Source organism: Mesoplodon bidens (assembly GCF_964165515.1).
Source record: "Mesoplodon bidens genome assembly, chromosome: 14".
NCBI classification, from domain to species: domain Eukaryota; kingdom Metazoa; phylum Chordata; class Mammalia; order Artiodactyla; family Ziphiidae; genus Mesoplodon; species Mesoplodon bidens.
Window position 1 is genome coordinate 86,999,317 of NC_138170.1, and position 17,331 is coordinate 87,016,647.

General features: G+C 49.5%; 2 protein-coding genes and 1 long non-coding RNA gene across 6 annotated transcripts in view; 1 reads left to right on the forward strand and 2 right to left on the reverse strand.

The window, feature by feature from the left end:
* TRAPPC12 (trafficking protein particle complex subunit 12) overlaps positions 1-1,493 on the reverse strand; it is a 65,881-nt gene extending 64,388 nt beyond the window's left edge. The window contains exon 1 of the mRNA XM_081253672.1: positions 1,371-1,493. The gene's annotated coding sequence lies outside the window, so the exon portion shown is untranslated. The remainder of the gene's footprint in view (positions 1-1,370) is intronic.
* A 2,195-nt stretch (positions 1,494-3,688) lies between these two features.
* The window catches only part of EIPR1 (EARP complex and GARP complex interacting protein 1), an 87,673-nt gene continuing 74,030 nt past the window's right edge, over positions 3,689-17,331 (forward strand). Inside the window, exons 1-2 of one of the 4 annotated variants that reach the window (XM_081255017.1) lie at positions 3,689-3,834; positions 8,463-8,546. In XM_081255017.1, coding sequence (XP_081111143.1) covers positions 3,793-3,834; positions 8,463-8,546 — 126 coding nt within the window. In that variant the 5' untranslated portion in view covers positions 3,689-3,792. Of the gene's footprint in view, positions 3,835-8,462; positions 8,547-17,331 lie in introns of those variants that run through there. The other 3 variants (XM_081255018.1, XM_081255019.1, XM_081255020.1) reach the window with 3 other exon arrangements.
* On the reverse strand, positions 10,907-13,364 carry LOC308627944. Its single transcript, XR_014017475.1, has 2 exons — positions 13,174-13,364; positions 10,907-12,617 (listed from the first exon to the last, which is right to left on the reverse strand). It is a non-coding gene; the product is annotated as an uncharacterized lncRNA (long non-coding RNA).

Consider the following 17,331-nt stretch of genomic DNA (forward strand, 5'->3'; position numbering starts at 1 on the left):
AAGTCAAGTGATTTGCCCAAAGCCACAGTACCAATACTTGATGCTGACAGGATTCCAACAGTTTTTCTGCCTCTGCTCTCCTTGTAAGGCTCCTAGACAGGTCGGGACCGAGAGCGGCAGGCTGAGGCACAAAGAGCTCTGAGTAACTGCTTGAGTCTTAGCTTCACTGATAAATAAGGTGACCTTTGAAAATGATTTAATCTTTTAGCCTCGGCTTCCTCATCTGTAAACTGGGATAATGAAGATTAAATAGCAACGGGTGCACAGGAACTTTTTAAACTGTGATGAGCTGCACATAAACATAGTAGTTATACGTTTAATGACGAAGCAGAGTGGTAACACAGTCTTGGAACGGTGAAGATCCTGTTTGAAATCACAGGATGTGCGGGCTGGTGAGTATTATCGTATTTGAAGTCCTCAATCCCTTCTCCCAGCCCATCACACAGGGGCTCTAACTCGCCGTATGCCACCCAGTACAACCTTCTGAATTGACGAAAAGAAACAAGAAGTATTTAAATACAGGGTTTTCCAGTAGCTATAAAGAGATATGGCAGGTCCAAGGAAATGTTTCATCGGGGTCAAACTCTTTTGTGGATAAGGGTGAGGAAAACAGGCATATTTTAAAGCACATCTTTGAGCCTCTTATGCCCTTTTACAATAAAAGTGTTTTCAAATCTTCCCAGTATATGCACTCTTATCAGTCAGCTCTGTCCTGGATGCTGTCCTGGAAGGAATCAGCCAACATTTATAAGACTTACATGCTTTTACATAAACCACCGCATTTCGCCCTCACAACACTGACTCTGGTCGGGCGAGTCACTGTGAACGTCCACCTGCCGTAGAGTAAACCAGGACTAGGAAGTCACTGAGGGCCACAGCTGGGACCTGGGCCGCAGACCCCTCCCCACCAGCTTTCGGTGCCAAGCGTTGGGGGCTGCTCCGGGGGTGTGCAGCCAATGGCCGCCCCCGGAAGGGAAGGCCCGCGCTGCGGACCCGGCAGGACCAGCCTGGGCTTGGCGGGAGGAGGGACAGAGACGAGACCCCGGGGAGGAGACACCCTCGGAGAGGAGAGACCCCCGGGGAGGAGACCCCCGGGGAGGAGACACCCTCGGAGAGGAGAGACCCCCGGGGAGTAGACCCCCGGGGAGGAAACCCCGAGGAGAAGAACTCCCGGGAAGAGAACCCTGGGGAGGAGACACGCCGGAGAGGAGAGGCCCGAGGAGAAGAACCCCCGGGAGGAGACCCTCGGGGAGGACACCCCGGGGAGGAGATCCGGAGAGAAGACCCCCGGGGAACTGTGTCTGAGGGCCGGCGGGGCTGCGGTTAGGGACAGCACGACGCCCTCCCTACAGCCCGGGCCCTGTCCTCACCTGCCACCGGCCCCCTGGGGTTGGAGAAAGGGTCACCTACAGCCGTAACCCAGGGTGCAAGGAGAAGGTGAGAGGAAGCCGGGAAGGAGAGACTGGAATCTGCGCCTCCTGCGGCTTCTGCGCCTGCGCGCGTCTGCTCCCGCGCATGCCCAGTGCAGGAGCCAGGCGCCCGGCGCGTTTCCGGTTCATGCTGCGGTGGGCGGGGCGTGGGCCCTAAGGTGGGAATCGGGGGCGGGGGCAGTTCAGCCCTTCCCTGGGACTGGGGACGGAAATCGTGACCCTCAGAAGCGACAGACAAACCTGTGGCAGAGGGGCAGCTGGAAGGGAGATGGTTAAGCTCTTTTTTTTCCTGGCCAAAGCACACTAGAAACATTTATTTTCAGGGATTTGTCTTTGTGCCTATATGTATTTTCAACTTTTCCTGCCATGCATCTGTACTACTGTGTAACCACATTAACGATAAAAATGGTAATAATAATAATACGAATAATAGCTGGGTGGATTTAATCCAGCAGTATGAAGATCCTGTATTCCTTAGCGCCACAACTTAATCTTAGGCAAATGGTGCCGGTGAATAGGATGCCCACGTCTGTGCCTCTGCTTCCTTGATTTCTGGTGTAACCACCCAGATCTCTTCGTTCACCCAATGATTCCTATCCAGCTTAAGTACCAGGCACAGCGCTAGGCGCTGGAGCACAACTAAGCCAAACCAGACCCAGCCAATTCTTTATTCTTATTTTTTAATGATTTAAAGTATTTTATTTTTGACAAAAATCGTATATATTGAAGATGTACAACGTGATGTTTTGATATCTAACCTAAGTGTCCATCATGGGATGAATGGATAAAGAAGACGTGGCACATATATACAATGGAATATTACTCGGCCATGAAAAGAAACAAAATTGAGTTATTTGTAGTGAGGTGGATGGACCTAGAGTCTGTCATACAGAGTGAAGTAAGTCAGAAAGAGAAAGACAAATACCGTATGCTAACACATATACATGGAATCTAAGAAAAAAAATGTCATGAAGAACCTAGGGGTAAGACGGGAATAAAGACACAGACCTACTAGAGAATGGACTTGAGGATATGGGGAGGGGGAAGGGTAAGCTGTGACAAAGTGAGAGAGTGGCATGGACATATATACACTACCAAACGTAAAATAGATAGCTAGTGGGAAGCAGCCTCATAGCACAGGGAGATCAACTCGGTGCTTTGTGACCACCTAGAGGGGTGGGAGAGGGAGGGTGGGAGGGAGGGAGGCACAAGAGGGAAGAGATATGGGAACATATGTATATGTATAACTGATTCACTTTGTTATAAAGCAGAAACTAACACACCATTGTAAAGCAATTATACTCCAATAAAGATGTAAAAATATTTTATTTTTGACAAATAAAAATCGTATATATTTAAGGTGCACAACGTGATGTTTTGATATATCTATACATTGTGAGATGATGACCACAATGGAACTAATGAACTTATTCATCACCTCACTTATTTCCCATTTTCTGTGCTTGTGGTGAAAACATTTGAAATCTACTCTCCACAAATTTCAATTATAGTATATTTTTAAAAATTGGAGTATAATTGCTTTACAATGTTGTTAGTTTCTGCTGTACAACGAAGTGAGTCAGCTGTATGTATACATATATCCCCTCCCTCTTGGACCATCCCACCCACCTAGGTCATCACAGAGCACGGGGCTGAGCTTCCTGTGCCTTATAGCATGTTCCCACTAGCTATCAAGTATAGGATACATTATTATTAACTATCTCTCCAGAACTTATTCATCTTATAATTGAAAGTTTGTACTTTTTGATCAATATCTCCCATTTCCCCCACCCCTCAGCCTGTCACTGAAATTTGCAGCGGCCCATCTGTAAAATGTAAGAATGATGCCTTAGCCGTAAGGCTGGAGCGAAGAACTTAACGACAGTGTCTACAAAGCATGCGTCCCGGCGCCCAGCCGTCCAACGACAGCGTCACAGCCCCAGGAGAGCCATTCCCTCTGGGGCGATGGAGCAGGGAGGGGCCCGAGCTGCAGACCGCCGGGCGGCCGTAACTGCGAGGCGGGCCGGGCCGGGCTGGGCCGGCTCCGCCCCGCCCCCGCCTCCTCGCCGGAGTCCCCAGGCCCGTCCTCCCCTCGCGGTCCCACTCTCCGGGGCCTCGGAGCTGAGAGCCCGGATGGGAGCCAAGTGGGCATGCGCACAAGCCCGGCGCTGCCGCCATTGGCCGCCGGCGAGGAGCGCATTGATGACTCATCAGGAAAACACAGGAAGTGAGCCCTACGGAAGCCGGGGTGGGCCAGAAAGAGTTCCGGTTTGGCGCCGCCGGGGCTGGAGAGAATGAATGGACGCTGAGGTGGGGCGCGCCCGCTCCGGGGACTGGCCTTAGGCGAGTGAGCCGCCGCAGCATGGAGGACGACGCGCCGGTGATCTATGGTCTGGAGTTCCAGGTGGGTGACAGGAGGGCCCCGCGACGCCGGTGCAGCCGAGATCAGTGGGGATTCGGGGGGCCAGGGGCCTGCGTGACACACGGGGGGCGCAGCGGTTCTGCCCGCGACCCCCGGGCTTGGGAGCCCCCGCCGCCTCCCCTCAGCCCCGGGCGTTCCTTGTGGCCTGATTCTCACCACTCACTTCGGTGTATTTGCTTGTGTACCTTTCCTCCAGCATTGGCGTTCCTGGAAGCAGGCACTCTATTTTTTTTGGGGGGGGGCGTTTAATCTTGACACAATGTTAAATCTACACTAAGAGTTGCGAAGAGACACGGAAAGTTCCTGTGTCCCCTTCACCCAGCTTCCCCTAATGCTGACGTCTGCTGGAATTTCACCCGTCTTTCCCCTGCTTCCTGTTTGCTTCTCCTCCTGTACTCTCCAGTGCCTGTTCACCGTGACCGTGGCACAGTTGGTGCTCAGCGAAGGGCTGAGATGAGTGGACCCCCCTAGTGTAGCAGTGGATCTCCTAGGGGATGCACGTGGCAGTCTAGAAGGACAGGGAGAGAGCCTATGTGGCCAGAATGAAGGGGGGGGGGCGGGGTAAGGGATGAACTAGAAGGGCAGGTAGGTCGCATTGAGCTGGGCCTGTTTCAGCTCTGTATTGGTTTCTGTTTATTCAAATGGCTTTTGAGGACCTGTTATGCTTGAGGCGCTGAGGGACAGTTACAGAGAAATAAAAACACAATTCATTGCTGTATAAGTACCTGATACTTAATTGTGTGCAGCAAATGTGTGTTAAAACCATACATGATTTCTGCTTTCAAGAAACGTGCAGTTTCTTGAGAGAAGCAGCAGTGTTAGTTACTAAAAGCCTGGACACCAGTGAAACTTCTGAGGTTTAAATCCTGGCTCCAGCACTTACGGTGTGACCTTGGGCCTCAGTTTCCTTGTCAGTAAAATGGGAAAATGAGCATCTCCCCCTTGTGGCTGTTATGAAATTAAATGAGTTAATACATTTAATTCAAGCACTTAGAACACTGCCTGGCATATAATAAGCATTCAGTAAATGTTCTGTTTATTATAATGAGACAAAATTCTTACAGATAAATTCCACACAAGGCAGTATCTTAGTGTCCTATGAGTCATGAACTGTTACAGGGCTTGACAGCTGGCTCTATCACACAGACGGGTGCCTTAACGACCAGTTATTGAGAACTTAACTGTGTGTCAGGCACTCTGCTTAACACCGTACATATATTTTGTTTAATTCTCACAGCAGTCGTATTGGTAGATGCTATTTTTCCTGTGGTCTATGGCTGCTTAGCTAGGGATTCTAGCCTAGGTAGGCTTTAAACCCAAACTGACTTCAAAGCTCTTTAACCACAAAGTTAAACTGCTTTCTCCTTAACAAGGTACACATGTGGGTACATCCAGGTGGTGCATCCAGAGGGTGCACAGGGGGAGAGAGAAGGTTCTCTGCCCTTGTGCTACCTAAAGTGTGCATCTTCTTCCAATGCTACTTAATAACTTTTTGATCTCCTTAAGTAATCTAAGTAACCCGGAGGTTTTGATCTTCACTGTTGGATCTTTGAGGTAACTGAAATGTTGTTTCCTGGGATTTTGACAAATCAACGGAGTAGATCCTTGCCTTGGGCATCAAGCATTTTATCTGAATCTCTTTATCTTTTTTTTAAATTTCTTTTTTATGTTAAAAGAAGTAGCTGATTTTTGCACTTGTTTACTTTACACAGCTCTGTGGGCCATGGCTTTCTTGAATTTGAAGAACCATTTCTACAGTAAACATAAAAGAACCGAAAGTTATAGTGGAGGTTTGGTTGTCAGTGATGTTTAAATCACTGTGGAGAACAGTTTACGTAGAAGATGGGGATCTGATTATTGACCATTGACTGAAGGTGATGAGGCTTGGAGGGTAAAATGAGGCACCACTGTGCAAATAAGAGGCAGAAGACTGGCATAGAGGGGCCGTTAAAATGAGAAAATGCCAAGCACATCCGTGTTCCTGCAACGTTTTGGCTTGTGTTCATGATTTTAGCTCTTCTTCGTTTTGTGTATTTAAAATTTTTAAAACAAGTCACTCTTACGAGTTCTTTAAGCAGTCAGTGGCTGAAAATCTGATTAAAAATCAGCCAGCCCTAAGCACTCCCTTTCCATCTTATCCGAGTTCTTGAGAACAACCACTTTCAACATTTTAAAAAGTGTTTCTTCTAGTCTTTACCTTCTTGCTTTTCTCTCTCGATATAACCTGGCGACTGGGTGGCATGGCACGTGAGGGTTTTTGGCTTTTTCTGTACTCTTCTGTCTTCCTTCAGACTCCCAATGTAGTTAATTACAATCTTTTGCCAAATCTATACTCAGGTTTCTCATTTTTCTAATTACATCGTTGACTGATGATTCAAGTAGGGTTCTATGACTTGTTTAGCCAGCTTTTCAGGATTTTTGCGCAGAAAAAATTTGAATTTTAAGTTCAGTACCTTACCTTATTTTTGTGTGCGTGTCCTGGATTGCCTGGTTAGTGCCGTCCTTACTAGCTGTGCACCTGGTGCTGGTTTCTCCTCCTGGAGTTTCCACTTCCTTGTCCTGCATCCCTTTGAGCCAAGTGCCTAAGTTCTTGTGTTTCTATTACCATAACCTAGATGGTCTGGGGTGTGCTGTTCCTATCACACTTGCTCTGCAAGATGATGACTGGAAATCTGTTTACACTAGTAAGACAAGTAATATATCAGATCTTGGGTGAGTTCTAGGACGCTTTTTCTCAAAGGGTGGAAGATTATTTTATAGGACGTACAATAACCGTGATCAAATAGCCAGTGGATCTGCTGCTTCCAACCCAATGCACGAAGACACTGCATTTTAACAGTGACACATTTAAGCATAAAGCCATCTTATAGTTTCATTCTATATATTGGTTGTATCTTCAGATATTGCATACATTATTCGTTAGGGTTTCTGTCTTTGCGTCCTTCCAGCGTTGGGTCTGGTTTTCAGTTCCTCCAGCTGTGTCGACTCAGGTTCAGTTGTCTGGGTGTGTCTTGCCTTCCCTCTCTGGTCTTTTCTGGTTTTCTCCCTCGCATTTGAAGAGGTGATTGCTCCAGTGAGTTTTGTAGGTGAGTGTCCGTGTGTATAGTCACGGGTTCTGGCTCTTCTGTGGCAGCATCCGCCTAATGCTTGCGTCTTCTGACGCCTTTTCCCGTTGTCTCCTCCCCTCCCCCTCCCCGGTCCCTCCTCGTGGTGCCCTTGCACGGCTCCCGTGCTGGCCCCTAGATCATGTCCAGGGCTGAGCCCTCGCGTGCGGCAGCTCGCTGTAGGCTCTGTAGGTGGAGGTGGGCCAGGCCCATGCCCAGGCCGACAGGAGTTCTTGCAGCTCAGGGCTTTGTTGAGTAAACCCTTTAGCTGGCATTTACCCCGAGGCCAAGGAGTCTGGCAGAGTCCATCTTCCCACTCCACCCCACGGAGCCCCAGGCTGCTCCCGAGGCGATGCCAGTCCGTCCCCAGCCCCGCTCTTGCTCTTGCCCCAGCGTGTGCAGGGCACCTGTTTCTGCCACCCCCTCCGGGCGGTTCCTGGTGGTGTCCCCGCCTGTGTCTGGGGTGTCGCTGCCAGCGTCCTGTGCGGCGTCTTCTCTCAACTGGGGCCTTGGCTGCCTCGGAGGCTTTGTTCTCAGGCACGTCTGGATTACAGATGTTTCTGCATTTCACTGAAGACAGAGTTTGTGTTTGTGCTTTTCATTTTCCTTCCTGTTTTTGTATGATTTCCCAGAGTCTGAGAAGAGAGGAGAGAAGCCTTCACCACTGTTTGAAAAGTGAGCTCCAGACTTGGCTGGGCGAGGAGTCTGGGGCAGGCGGCGGGCGGGCACAGGAGCGCCAGCGGGCTCAGGTCACCTGAGATCCACTCAAGGGCTGAGGTGACTTGGAGCTCCAGGCTGAGCAGGTTCATCTCACTCTAGTTCGCCCTTGCGCCTGGCCTGTGACCCAGCCTGGGGAGGATCCCACCCCAAAGCCTCGCGCTCTGCCGGCCCCTCCTCCCCCGAGGCTCCTGCACTCTGCTCGCCCAGCTCTGGGAGCCTGTAAGACGCTCTCCTCAGCATCACCGCTTAGCCGCCCGTTCCAAATTGATGAGGGTCTCCAGGTGAAAGTGGGTAGGAGGTCAGCCCTCCTCTAACTTCTCTCCTTTCCTGGAGCTTGCATTTCATGACTGTGGCAGCTTTCTGAAGCCTTGAAACAAACTCAGGCTTTTGGTTGAGTTTTTCCAGCTGGCTCTGCAGGAGACTTGGCTTAAACCACCTGTTCTGTCATCACTGGGGGCCATTTTCTGCTCTGTTATTGAAGAATAATTTGTTCAACCAATCAATTACTGTTGGAAATAAATAATGGTTTTGTTAAAAAACACAATTTATATCTTTACTGCTTAATTTTTGTGCCCACTTACAGTTGTTTCCAGATATACTTTGGAAGTGGAATTGTGTCACAAAGTGTACAAGAGTTGAGGGCTCTTCGTGCATGGTTCTAAATTGCCTTGCAGGCGCTCTGTACCAGTTGCTACTCCATCAGCGGTAGAAGAGGCAACTGCCTTTCTAATCTGTCTGTTAGATCCACCTTCATACATGTGTGTGCATTTTCCTTCCCTCCTGCAGGCACGTGCTCTCACACCTCAAACGGCAGAAACAGATGCCATTCGGTTTCTGGTTGGGACACAGTCTCTAAAATATGATAATCAGGTAACTATTTTTGACAAATGTATACATGTTAATTACTAAGCCTGTTCTTAGTTTTATAACCATTTCATTCTTGATTTTTCAAGCCACATTTGAGAAAATTAATGCCACACAAACAAAATAAAACTTTCATTGGGATTTACATAGCCAACTGTATGTGATGATTGAATTAAATAATTTAAACTTATTCTGTGTAGCATTATTGCCGTAGTTTCGTGTTTTAGTTTTGTGGGTATGTAGGATTCACTGTGTAAGTGGTTGAGAAACAACCCAGGGTCCGAGGTCAGCATCACCCCTTTGACCCCAGCCCGTGGTCGACTGCCCTGATGGCGCACAGCACTCTCTCTAGCTGAGCCTGGACGAGGCCATAATCCCATCGCAACACAGAGTTCCAGGCTGTCGCTGCCAGTTGGTCCAGGGAGATATACAGGGTGTGACCCATGTGCTGACCTGGCCACTATAGTGGAAAGGCTGTTGGATACTCATAAGATTGAGGTTCAGTCCACGGCTTGACACAAAAGTGTGACCTTGAGTGAATGGATTAACCTTGCTGGACTTCCTCTTCCTCATCCTCACATAGAGGTAGGGTTGTGTGCAGGTGCCGTGGATGTTGTGGAGCTGTGCACTGCCTTTGATCTTGGGGAAACGCTCATCAGGCAGTGTCACGTGGTGCAGCCCCCATCCGGTTACTGTTGTCACGGGGTGGGTAATGGTGTTAAAATCGCTGTCCAAGAGTATTCGGTGCCACATGGGGTGTGGTGAAATCCTCACTTTCCCATGTTGATGAGGGACTTTATGTTGGCATAGTCATTATGGCAGCTGATTTGATGGTATATATCTAGAGCTTCATAACTAAATGTTCATATTATTTAACACGTAATTCTTATACTTAAAACATTGAAAAAGCTTTATATACAAGGGATAACATCGTATTGGTGCATAGAATGGAGAAAACACGAGAAGTGATCACACCGTGCAGGTAGTAGGTTGGATCCTATGGCATTCCCATCTGCGATGGCAGATTCACGTGATTAACGTGGCTGGGCCTGCCACTGTTGGCATAGTGCTCCCTCACTGCACGCGTGACAAGCTGAGTCTCCTCAGCATTACAACCTAAAAATTCTTAGGTGATTCTGTGAAATGTTCAGATTGTATATACTGTGTGATCACTATTGTGTAAAAAAAAAAAAGTAGATTGTTTTGCGATATATACAAATATCGAATCATTCCATTGTACACCTGAAACTAATGTAATGTTATGTCAATTATACCTCTATAAAAAAAGTAGGTAAAGTACAAAATTGAATCTCAGCATAAAGACTAGAAATAGGTCAATAGGGCTTGAAATTTGAGCCATGGTTATCTTCAGGGAATGTGAATGTGATGTAAATTGTTTCTTTATAATTTCCAGTTTTCTGAACGTGTGTGTGTGTGTATGTGTTACTTTCCTCCTGGAAAATGTCAGATGGGAATGATGTATTTATAAAGATAGTTAGCAGTGGCTGTCTCACAGGGCAAGAGGAAACCCCGTGACGGCACCGTGCAGCCGGGAGGTGCTGGTTGGCAGGGAGAGGGGAAGGCTAACCAGGTGACAGCACAGAGAGCTGGTGACAGGAGGCACAGCTGCTTCCTCTGGGGATGGATGGGTGGAGTTTGTGAGGGGGGAGGTGTTAGAGGCCTGGGGACAGAGCCAGGTGGACGACTAACTGCCTTTTTCTCATCTACTTGTGTTTCAATTCCACCCAGCTCCGGGTCTGTACCATTGACCTTCTTGGTAGAACATCAGTTTTTTTTTTTTTTTTTTTTTTCTTTTTGCGGTATGTGGGCCTCTCACTGCTGTGGCCTCTCCCGTTGCGGAGCACAGGCTCTAGACGCGCAGGCCCAGCGGCCATGGCTCACGGGCCCAGCCGCTCCGCGGCATGTGGGATCCTCCCAGACCGGGGCACGAACCCGTATCCCCTGCATCGGCAGGCGGACTCTCAACCACTGCGCCACCAGGGAGGCCCAGAACATCAGTTTTTATTTTTATTTTTTTGGCTGCGCTGCACGGCTTTCAGGATGTTAGTTCCCCAACCAGGGATTGAACCCACGTCCTCAGTGGTGAATGCTGAGTCCTAACCACTGTACCACCAGGGGACTCCTGAACATCAGTTTTTAAACTTCTTAAGAAAAGAAAGAAATTATTATTATTATTTAATGAGGGATGCTTATAAATTTTTTCTAGAAAATATTAAAAGCTGACAGAAATGAATTAAGAACAAAATGAGGTCGTGTAAAGCATTAATAAGTTACATTGTACCTGGTTTTATCCGGCAAAATTGTATACCATTTGGTTATGATACTAAGAAAGGATCAGCCCCAAATGACATAAAGTGCTTTAATCTTCCTGAAATCCTTTTTGAAGCAAGATAATCTCGGGGGTGGGCCCAAGCATCTGCATTGCTAACCAGTGTCAGGGAGCACCTCTTATGTGGCCCTGTCATAGTGGATCATAATTATCTAAGCCAGGGGGGACATCAGCCTCCTGACAAACATAGTTTACGGCTCCATATGCCTGTTTATCAAATGTACTCTCTATGGGAACAGTCCTGGCTTTTAGAATACGGGCCATCAGTCCGTGGGCCTAGTGAAAGAAACATTTTCATATTAGATGAGAGACTTTGGTTCTTCTTAAAAATCAGTCTTAGAAATCCAACTTTCCAAAGGTAAGGTCCAGAAAAGTTCGGTAGTTAATGGTCACAAGTGTGTAACTCTTGGTAACCTCTGCTGCATCCTCCAGTGTGTGAGGCTCCTTGAGTGCTAGGCGCAGAACCACTGTGTCCTCTGCCGGCCCTCTCCTTTCAAAGTCCTCATTAAGCTGCTGATTCAGGCTTGTAGCCTCTGGCTTCAGTTATTTTTCTCTGGCCACAGTTGAATTAAAGGGTGGAGGCTGAGGTTTATAACTTTCTCTTCACACTCTTCACCTGTGGTGGTCTTCTGACTGTGAATCCAGACGATAGGAAAGAAAGAGTGTTTCTGACCTGCTGGTGTTTCTTTTCTGTTTCTGGGAAGGAACGCGGCCTTGTTGGGACAGTCATTCATCCACTCACTCACGCATTCATTCATTTGCTCAGCGGTGCTTATTCAGTGTGGTGACAGGACTGATTCCTCTCACTGTGTTAGGTGTGAGACTCACAGAAGGAACAGAGACATTTGTGCCCCGAGTTCAGCTTCCAGTGATGCGGCGACATAGATGTGCAGATAATTGCAGTGACACTGAGGAGAGAGGTCCAGGCAGAGGGGCACGTGGCCAGAAGGACACCTGTTTCTTCCTGGTGGCATCAGAGCCAGCGTCACAGAGAAGGGGGCGTCTGAGCTGAGGCCTTCAGGCTGCGATGAGTTGTGTCACTTGCCGGTGGGCCTGTGTTTTCAAAGTACTTTGGCTCATCCCCGGGGAGGGAGCCCAGGGGGAAGGGAGAGGCGAGAGGGAGCAGGGGGGCCAGGCCGCGTGCGTGGACACCTGTGCCGCCGGAAACAGTCCCCACGCTCGGCGTGCATGTTTCATCTCAAACATGCACGCCTGTTCTGCTCACATCACACGTGTGTTCCTCTCACACATGACAGTGCTCCCCCTCACATAGAGTATGTTTCCTCCCACACGTGAGACACAGGTCTTCTCGCGTGTGATGTGCATGGTTCCCTGCGTGTGTGCCACATGCTTCCTCCCACGTGTGACACGTGCTCCCAGAGGCACCTGCCCCTGGGAGAGGATGCCCTGCGGGGGGTGGGGAGCACAGCATCCCTATTTCCTTCTGTTTCCAGAGGACGTCCGGTTGTCCCTCTGGTTTCCGACAGTGTTACTGTTATCACACGATTACCACCTGCGTTTTAAAATGATGAGGGCCTTCTCGCCGACCGCCCGTCTCCTCTCCCCTGTCTCCAGCTTGCTTCCGTGCAGTGAGGGTGGACAGGGGCTTCCCCTCTGGGTCCTCTCCCGTCAGCGGTGTCGTGTGTGTCCCCGTCTGGCAGTGCTGTGTGCTGTGCGTCTGTCATTCCCCTCCTTGGGACGTGCTCCCAGCCGCCTCCAGCCATGAGCTGGTGAGAGAGAAAGATAATGATGGGGGTCCTGGCCTGTGAGCCACGGGGGACTGAGGGCCAGACTGGGAGTGCAGGTGGGTGGTGTCCACTGCGCCCTCAGTGGACAGGGCGGGTGCTATTGGCCCCATTTCCGAAGGGAGCGATGGTCTCTAAGCAGCCACGCGGTTTCTCCCGGGGGCCCTGCTGAAACGCGGCAGGATGGCCACTCAGCCACCGGCTCCCTCTCGCCGCGCCCTCCTCGCTTGCACGTGCCGTGAACTGTAAAGCTCCGCTGGGCGAGGGCGCGTCCTGGACACTTGCTGGGGCGCCCCCACGGCTGATACCCCTATGGGAGGAGGTGCCACCCCTGCCCCGAAGCACCTGCAGTGCCAGCTGTGACAGTAACAGTGGCATCACGTGACCTCAGCCCGGCTCTGAAGCCCCGCCCTCCGGAGCTCAGCGCTGCCTGGGGAAGGAGGGGTGGCTGGTAGGGTTTCTGCCCCCCACCCCAGCCTTGCCTCAGGCCATCAGCTCCTCCCTGGCAACTGTTAATTCCCTAGAAAGCGCCCCTCACCTGAATCAGTGCTACTTAATTCAGCTCCCTGTTCTCGTGAAAATTTGAGGAGCTGTCACAGTTGCTGGCCTTTCTTTGTCTGATGAGCTGCTCTATTTTCTGTGCCTTTAATTTTGCCCTGCCTGTGTTTGCAGCAGGAGGGCACTTCTGGAGTCTTCGCTCTCCTTTGTGAGAAGGTGGGCTCTCCTGGGAGGCTGTGCTCCTCCGGTCCAGCGGGAAGCTCTGGCAGAGCCCAGGGGCGGGGCTTTCGCATTGCAGGGGTTGGTTTGCTTCCGCACCGTGCTCTCCCTGCAGAAACTCTCTGCGTGTTGCTTCTCCCCTATTTGTCGCGTAGATGGGTGAGCGCCAGGGTGACAGAGAGGACCACTGTGGCCGGCCCTCTCTCAGCAGTCACTGAGAGGGCCGACATCCCCAAGGGGCTGGCGACACAGCTGCCTTCTTTCCCCGATGGCTCTTTTCCTTTGTAATCTTTTTTCTTTTTTTTTTTAATGTGTCAGCTCTATTGTTCTGTATTCGTATTTTGACTGAGGGCAGCTTTGCTTATGTGCCCCCTCTGCCTGCAGGTCCTGTCTTTGGCCACCCTCAGAATCACCGGAGGTGTTTGTTAGAAATTCAGGTTCCCAGCCCCACTCCAGACTGAGCCTCCATTTCTCCCCCGTCCCCCTCCCGTCCCCCTCCCGTCCCCCTCCTGTCCCCCTCCCATCCCCCTCCCGTCCCCCTCCTCCTGCCCCTCCTCCTCCCCTCCCTCCCCCCATCTCCCCCCCTCCCCCTGACCCCGCCCCATCCTTCCCCCTCCTTTAATGACTGCAGGAACTTATGCTCCTGTTAAGGAAGCATCAGGAAGAGCTGGGTTTCTGGTGAGGCTGGATCCAGGGCGATTTCTGGAAGCGAGAAAGGAGGATCCTTAACTTTCCCCCGGAGGCGAGCTTTCTCTTTTTCCTTGCCAATTTTACCACATTTTTTTTTGTTTTGTTTTTGAATTTTTAAGAGTTTACCTTGAGTTCAATAAGAAAGGAAGCACACAGAGGGAGGTGGCCTGGAGTCACATGCTCCAGTGACGGGTACTGTGGACAGGGACAGCTTTCTCTGAGCCCTGATTCTGCGGGAAGATGAAGGGGCTTGATTAAGATCATCTTTACAGACTTCCTAATAAGTTTTATAATTCTGGCTTCTAAATTTTTATAGTGTCATCTGTGCCCTTAGCCGTGCACTGGTAACTCCAACTTTAAACTTTTAATAATGGTAATTCAAAATATATGACCTTGAGCTTCATTACAAGCTGTTGGAAGCATTTTAAAAGCTCAGCAGTTGCGTAAAGAATTTAAAGTAACATCTACACACTACCCAGACAACGACACGTCTTCCCCACCCTCTGAGCCAACACTAAATGTTCTGTCTTTTGTGCCCAAATAATCTTTTGCACTCACCTTAATTATAGTGTTTTCTCCACTATAGTACTTGTTTTTGTAATTGGCCTGTAACTCCATATGTTTATGCAACAGAACATTTCTGTGTACTTTATGTGAGCTGGGCAGAGGGTGGTGCCCTGAGAACAGGCAGTTAAGTGACAGTCTCTTTCTTCCAAATCAGGAGCTGCCTGCTACTCTTTTGCTGGCCTGCTGCAGTGCAAAGCCCAGTGTCGGGCAGGGTGGGGTATCCCGTGCCCCGACAGTGTGGAGGCTCTTAGCACAGGCTCTGGAATCCCGTTTCTAACCGAATGAACCGTGATACTCCAGCTCTGTAAACCTTGGTTTCTTCCCCTGTAGTCGTGGCTAATAATAATAGGTTATCATATTATCTCAGGGCTCTTTTTAGGATTAAAGGAACCAGCTCGGTGCCTGTCGCATTTTGCATAGTAGTCATTATTCTTTTGATCCCTACTTGTTTATGGTGATGATGTCCTACCATTCTCTCCGAGCGTACCCAGATTACAACATCTCATGAAGACGTATCCTTTGGACCCATCCATGAGCCTACTGTAGGTGAGGACATGGAAGAATCCTAGGACTCCCAAGCTTAATGTTGAAGGTTAAGGGCCATAGTATCAGAGTATCAGGTTAGGAGAGGTGGACCTGGGGGGGTGGGTCTTGGACTCCTCCCAATGCCCAGCCGTCTAGGGCAGAGGCTGACTTCTGTGTGCCTGAGCGTGTAAGAAACGAGCCCGGAGGAAGGCCAGCTGGGATCACATACTAGAGCCTGTTTGGACTCCACGTGCTTCTGGTCTTCACAAGAAAGAAGAGCCTCCCCCAGATGGGAGCAGGTCCTCCAGAGGAGCACAGAGTGCGGGCGCAGAGGTCAGAGGTCCGGTGGAAGGATGGCTCCCCGCCAGGAGCCGCAGGTGTGCAGGGGGCCGTGCGCTCACCTGGCACCTGGGTCCACAGCGCCAGCAGAGGAGGAGCCAGAGCTCTTGTGCTCCCCCATGTGGTGGTCCCAATGCTTCAGGGCACTTCAGAGGGAGAGCTCTGGGGAGAGGAAAAGTTGTACATTTAAGTGCCTCCTTTTTTAAGTGTTCCTGGATTTTCTGATAAGGAGGAAACCTGTCAAATACTTAAGAAAAAAATTTCCTGTTCACCCTAACAACACAGAAATTCTGCCTGATTTTCTGTATTGCCTTTTAGCTTGTGTTCACATATAACCTTTAGATTGTAGAAGCTGTCCACCAGGGGCATTTCCAAACCCACTGTGAAAACTACATTGGGCTGTGAGTGCTGGGAGAAACTGACTGAAAGGAGTTTTAAAGATAAAAACAGTAGTCATGGTTTTGTTTTGTTTTTTTGGCGGTACGCGGGCCTCTCACTGTTGTGGCCTCTCCCGTTACGGAGCACAGGCTCCGGACGCGCAGGCTCAGCGGCCATGGCTCACGGGCCCAGCCGCTCCGCGGCATGTGGGATCTTCCCGGACCGGGGCACGAACCCGCGTCCCCTGCATCGGCAGGCGGACTCTCAACCACTGCGCCACTAGGGAAGCCCAGTCATGGTTTTTAATCTCCCTACTCCAGAGAAGGGCAGGAGCTAGTGTGTGTGTCCCCCCACTCCGAGATCAGCCCTGCACGACCCCTTGGTCCCAGCAATCCCAGGAGCTTTGTCCCTTCACCTTCATTGTATTCTCGGGGACACTGAGGCTCGGGGTCACACAGGCTGTAAGTGGGAATGGTGGGGTTTGAATTCTACTCTGAGTCCAAAGCGACCCCTTAAGGTACCGGGGGTTGTTTTCACATGAGGACACTGTACCAAGGAAGCAGCCGAGAACAGAGTGAGAGGTCCTGAGCAAGTGCAGAGTGGAGATGCTTCGGGTGTCATGGAAACATTTTTAAAAATATCATTTAATGTTTGTCTGACTGCAAAGTAGTGCATATTAATCATGAAAAATGTTAAAAATAAAAACAAACCACAAAGAAGTAAAGGAAAAGCCGCCATAATCCCACCACCCAAAGGTAACCAGGTGCTTTCTGGTTCTCTCATTCAGATGTGCTGGCTTTTTAACAGAAAGCGTGTGGTGCGTGTGTGCGGTTCTCTTACTGGTTCTTTTCCCCTTGGATATATGTCATGGACCCTCTTCCCTGGCACTAAATAGTTTTTATAGTAGGATGGATGGCTTCATAGTATTATATTACAGTCAAGTACTACAGTTTATTTGAACAATCCCCTGTTGCCAGACATTTAGGTGGCTTCTAATTTTTCATTATGACAATCAGTGCCACAGTGAACATTCCTGGATATAAATCTTTGTGCAGATCCATGATTACAAGTATAAATTTATTTTTAAAATGTTTAATTTTATTTTTTCCTGTGACTTGGCTGTTGATAAGAGAGTGAACGTGGACATCATTTCCATTCCTCTAAAAATTATCCAGAAAAGCATGGCGATAGCACGTGTAACTTTTCATTTAGTGGCTAAAATGTCATGTTGTTTAATCAATGTTATATGATCAGGAGCATTGACAGCTGTTGGCTTTGTTTTTAAAAAGACATTTAAGATGTGCTAACATGCAGCGCTTTCTCACCCCTTCCTGCCTCATTTGTTTCCGACGTGAGTTAAATTGTGCCCACTACAGAGTGGGCAGAGCAGGGCTAAGACTGGGCCTCATCAGGCAGCAGTGCCCTGCCCCGTTCTCCCACAGCTGTGCAGCAGGTCTGGGACAGTCTTGGCTGGGTGGCA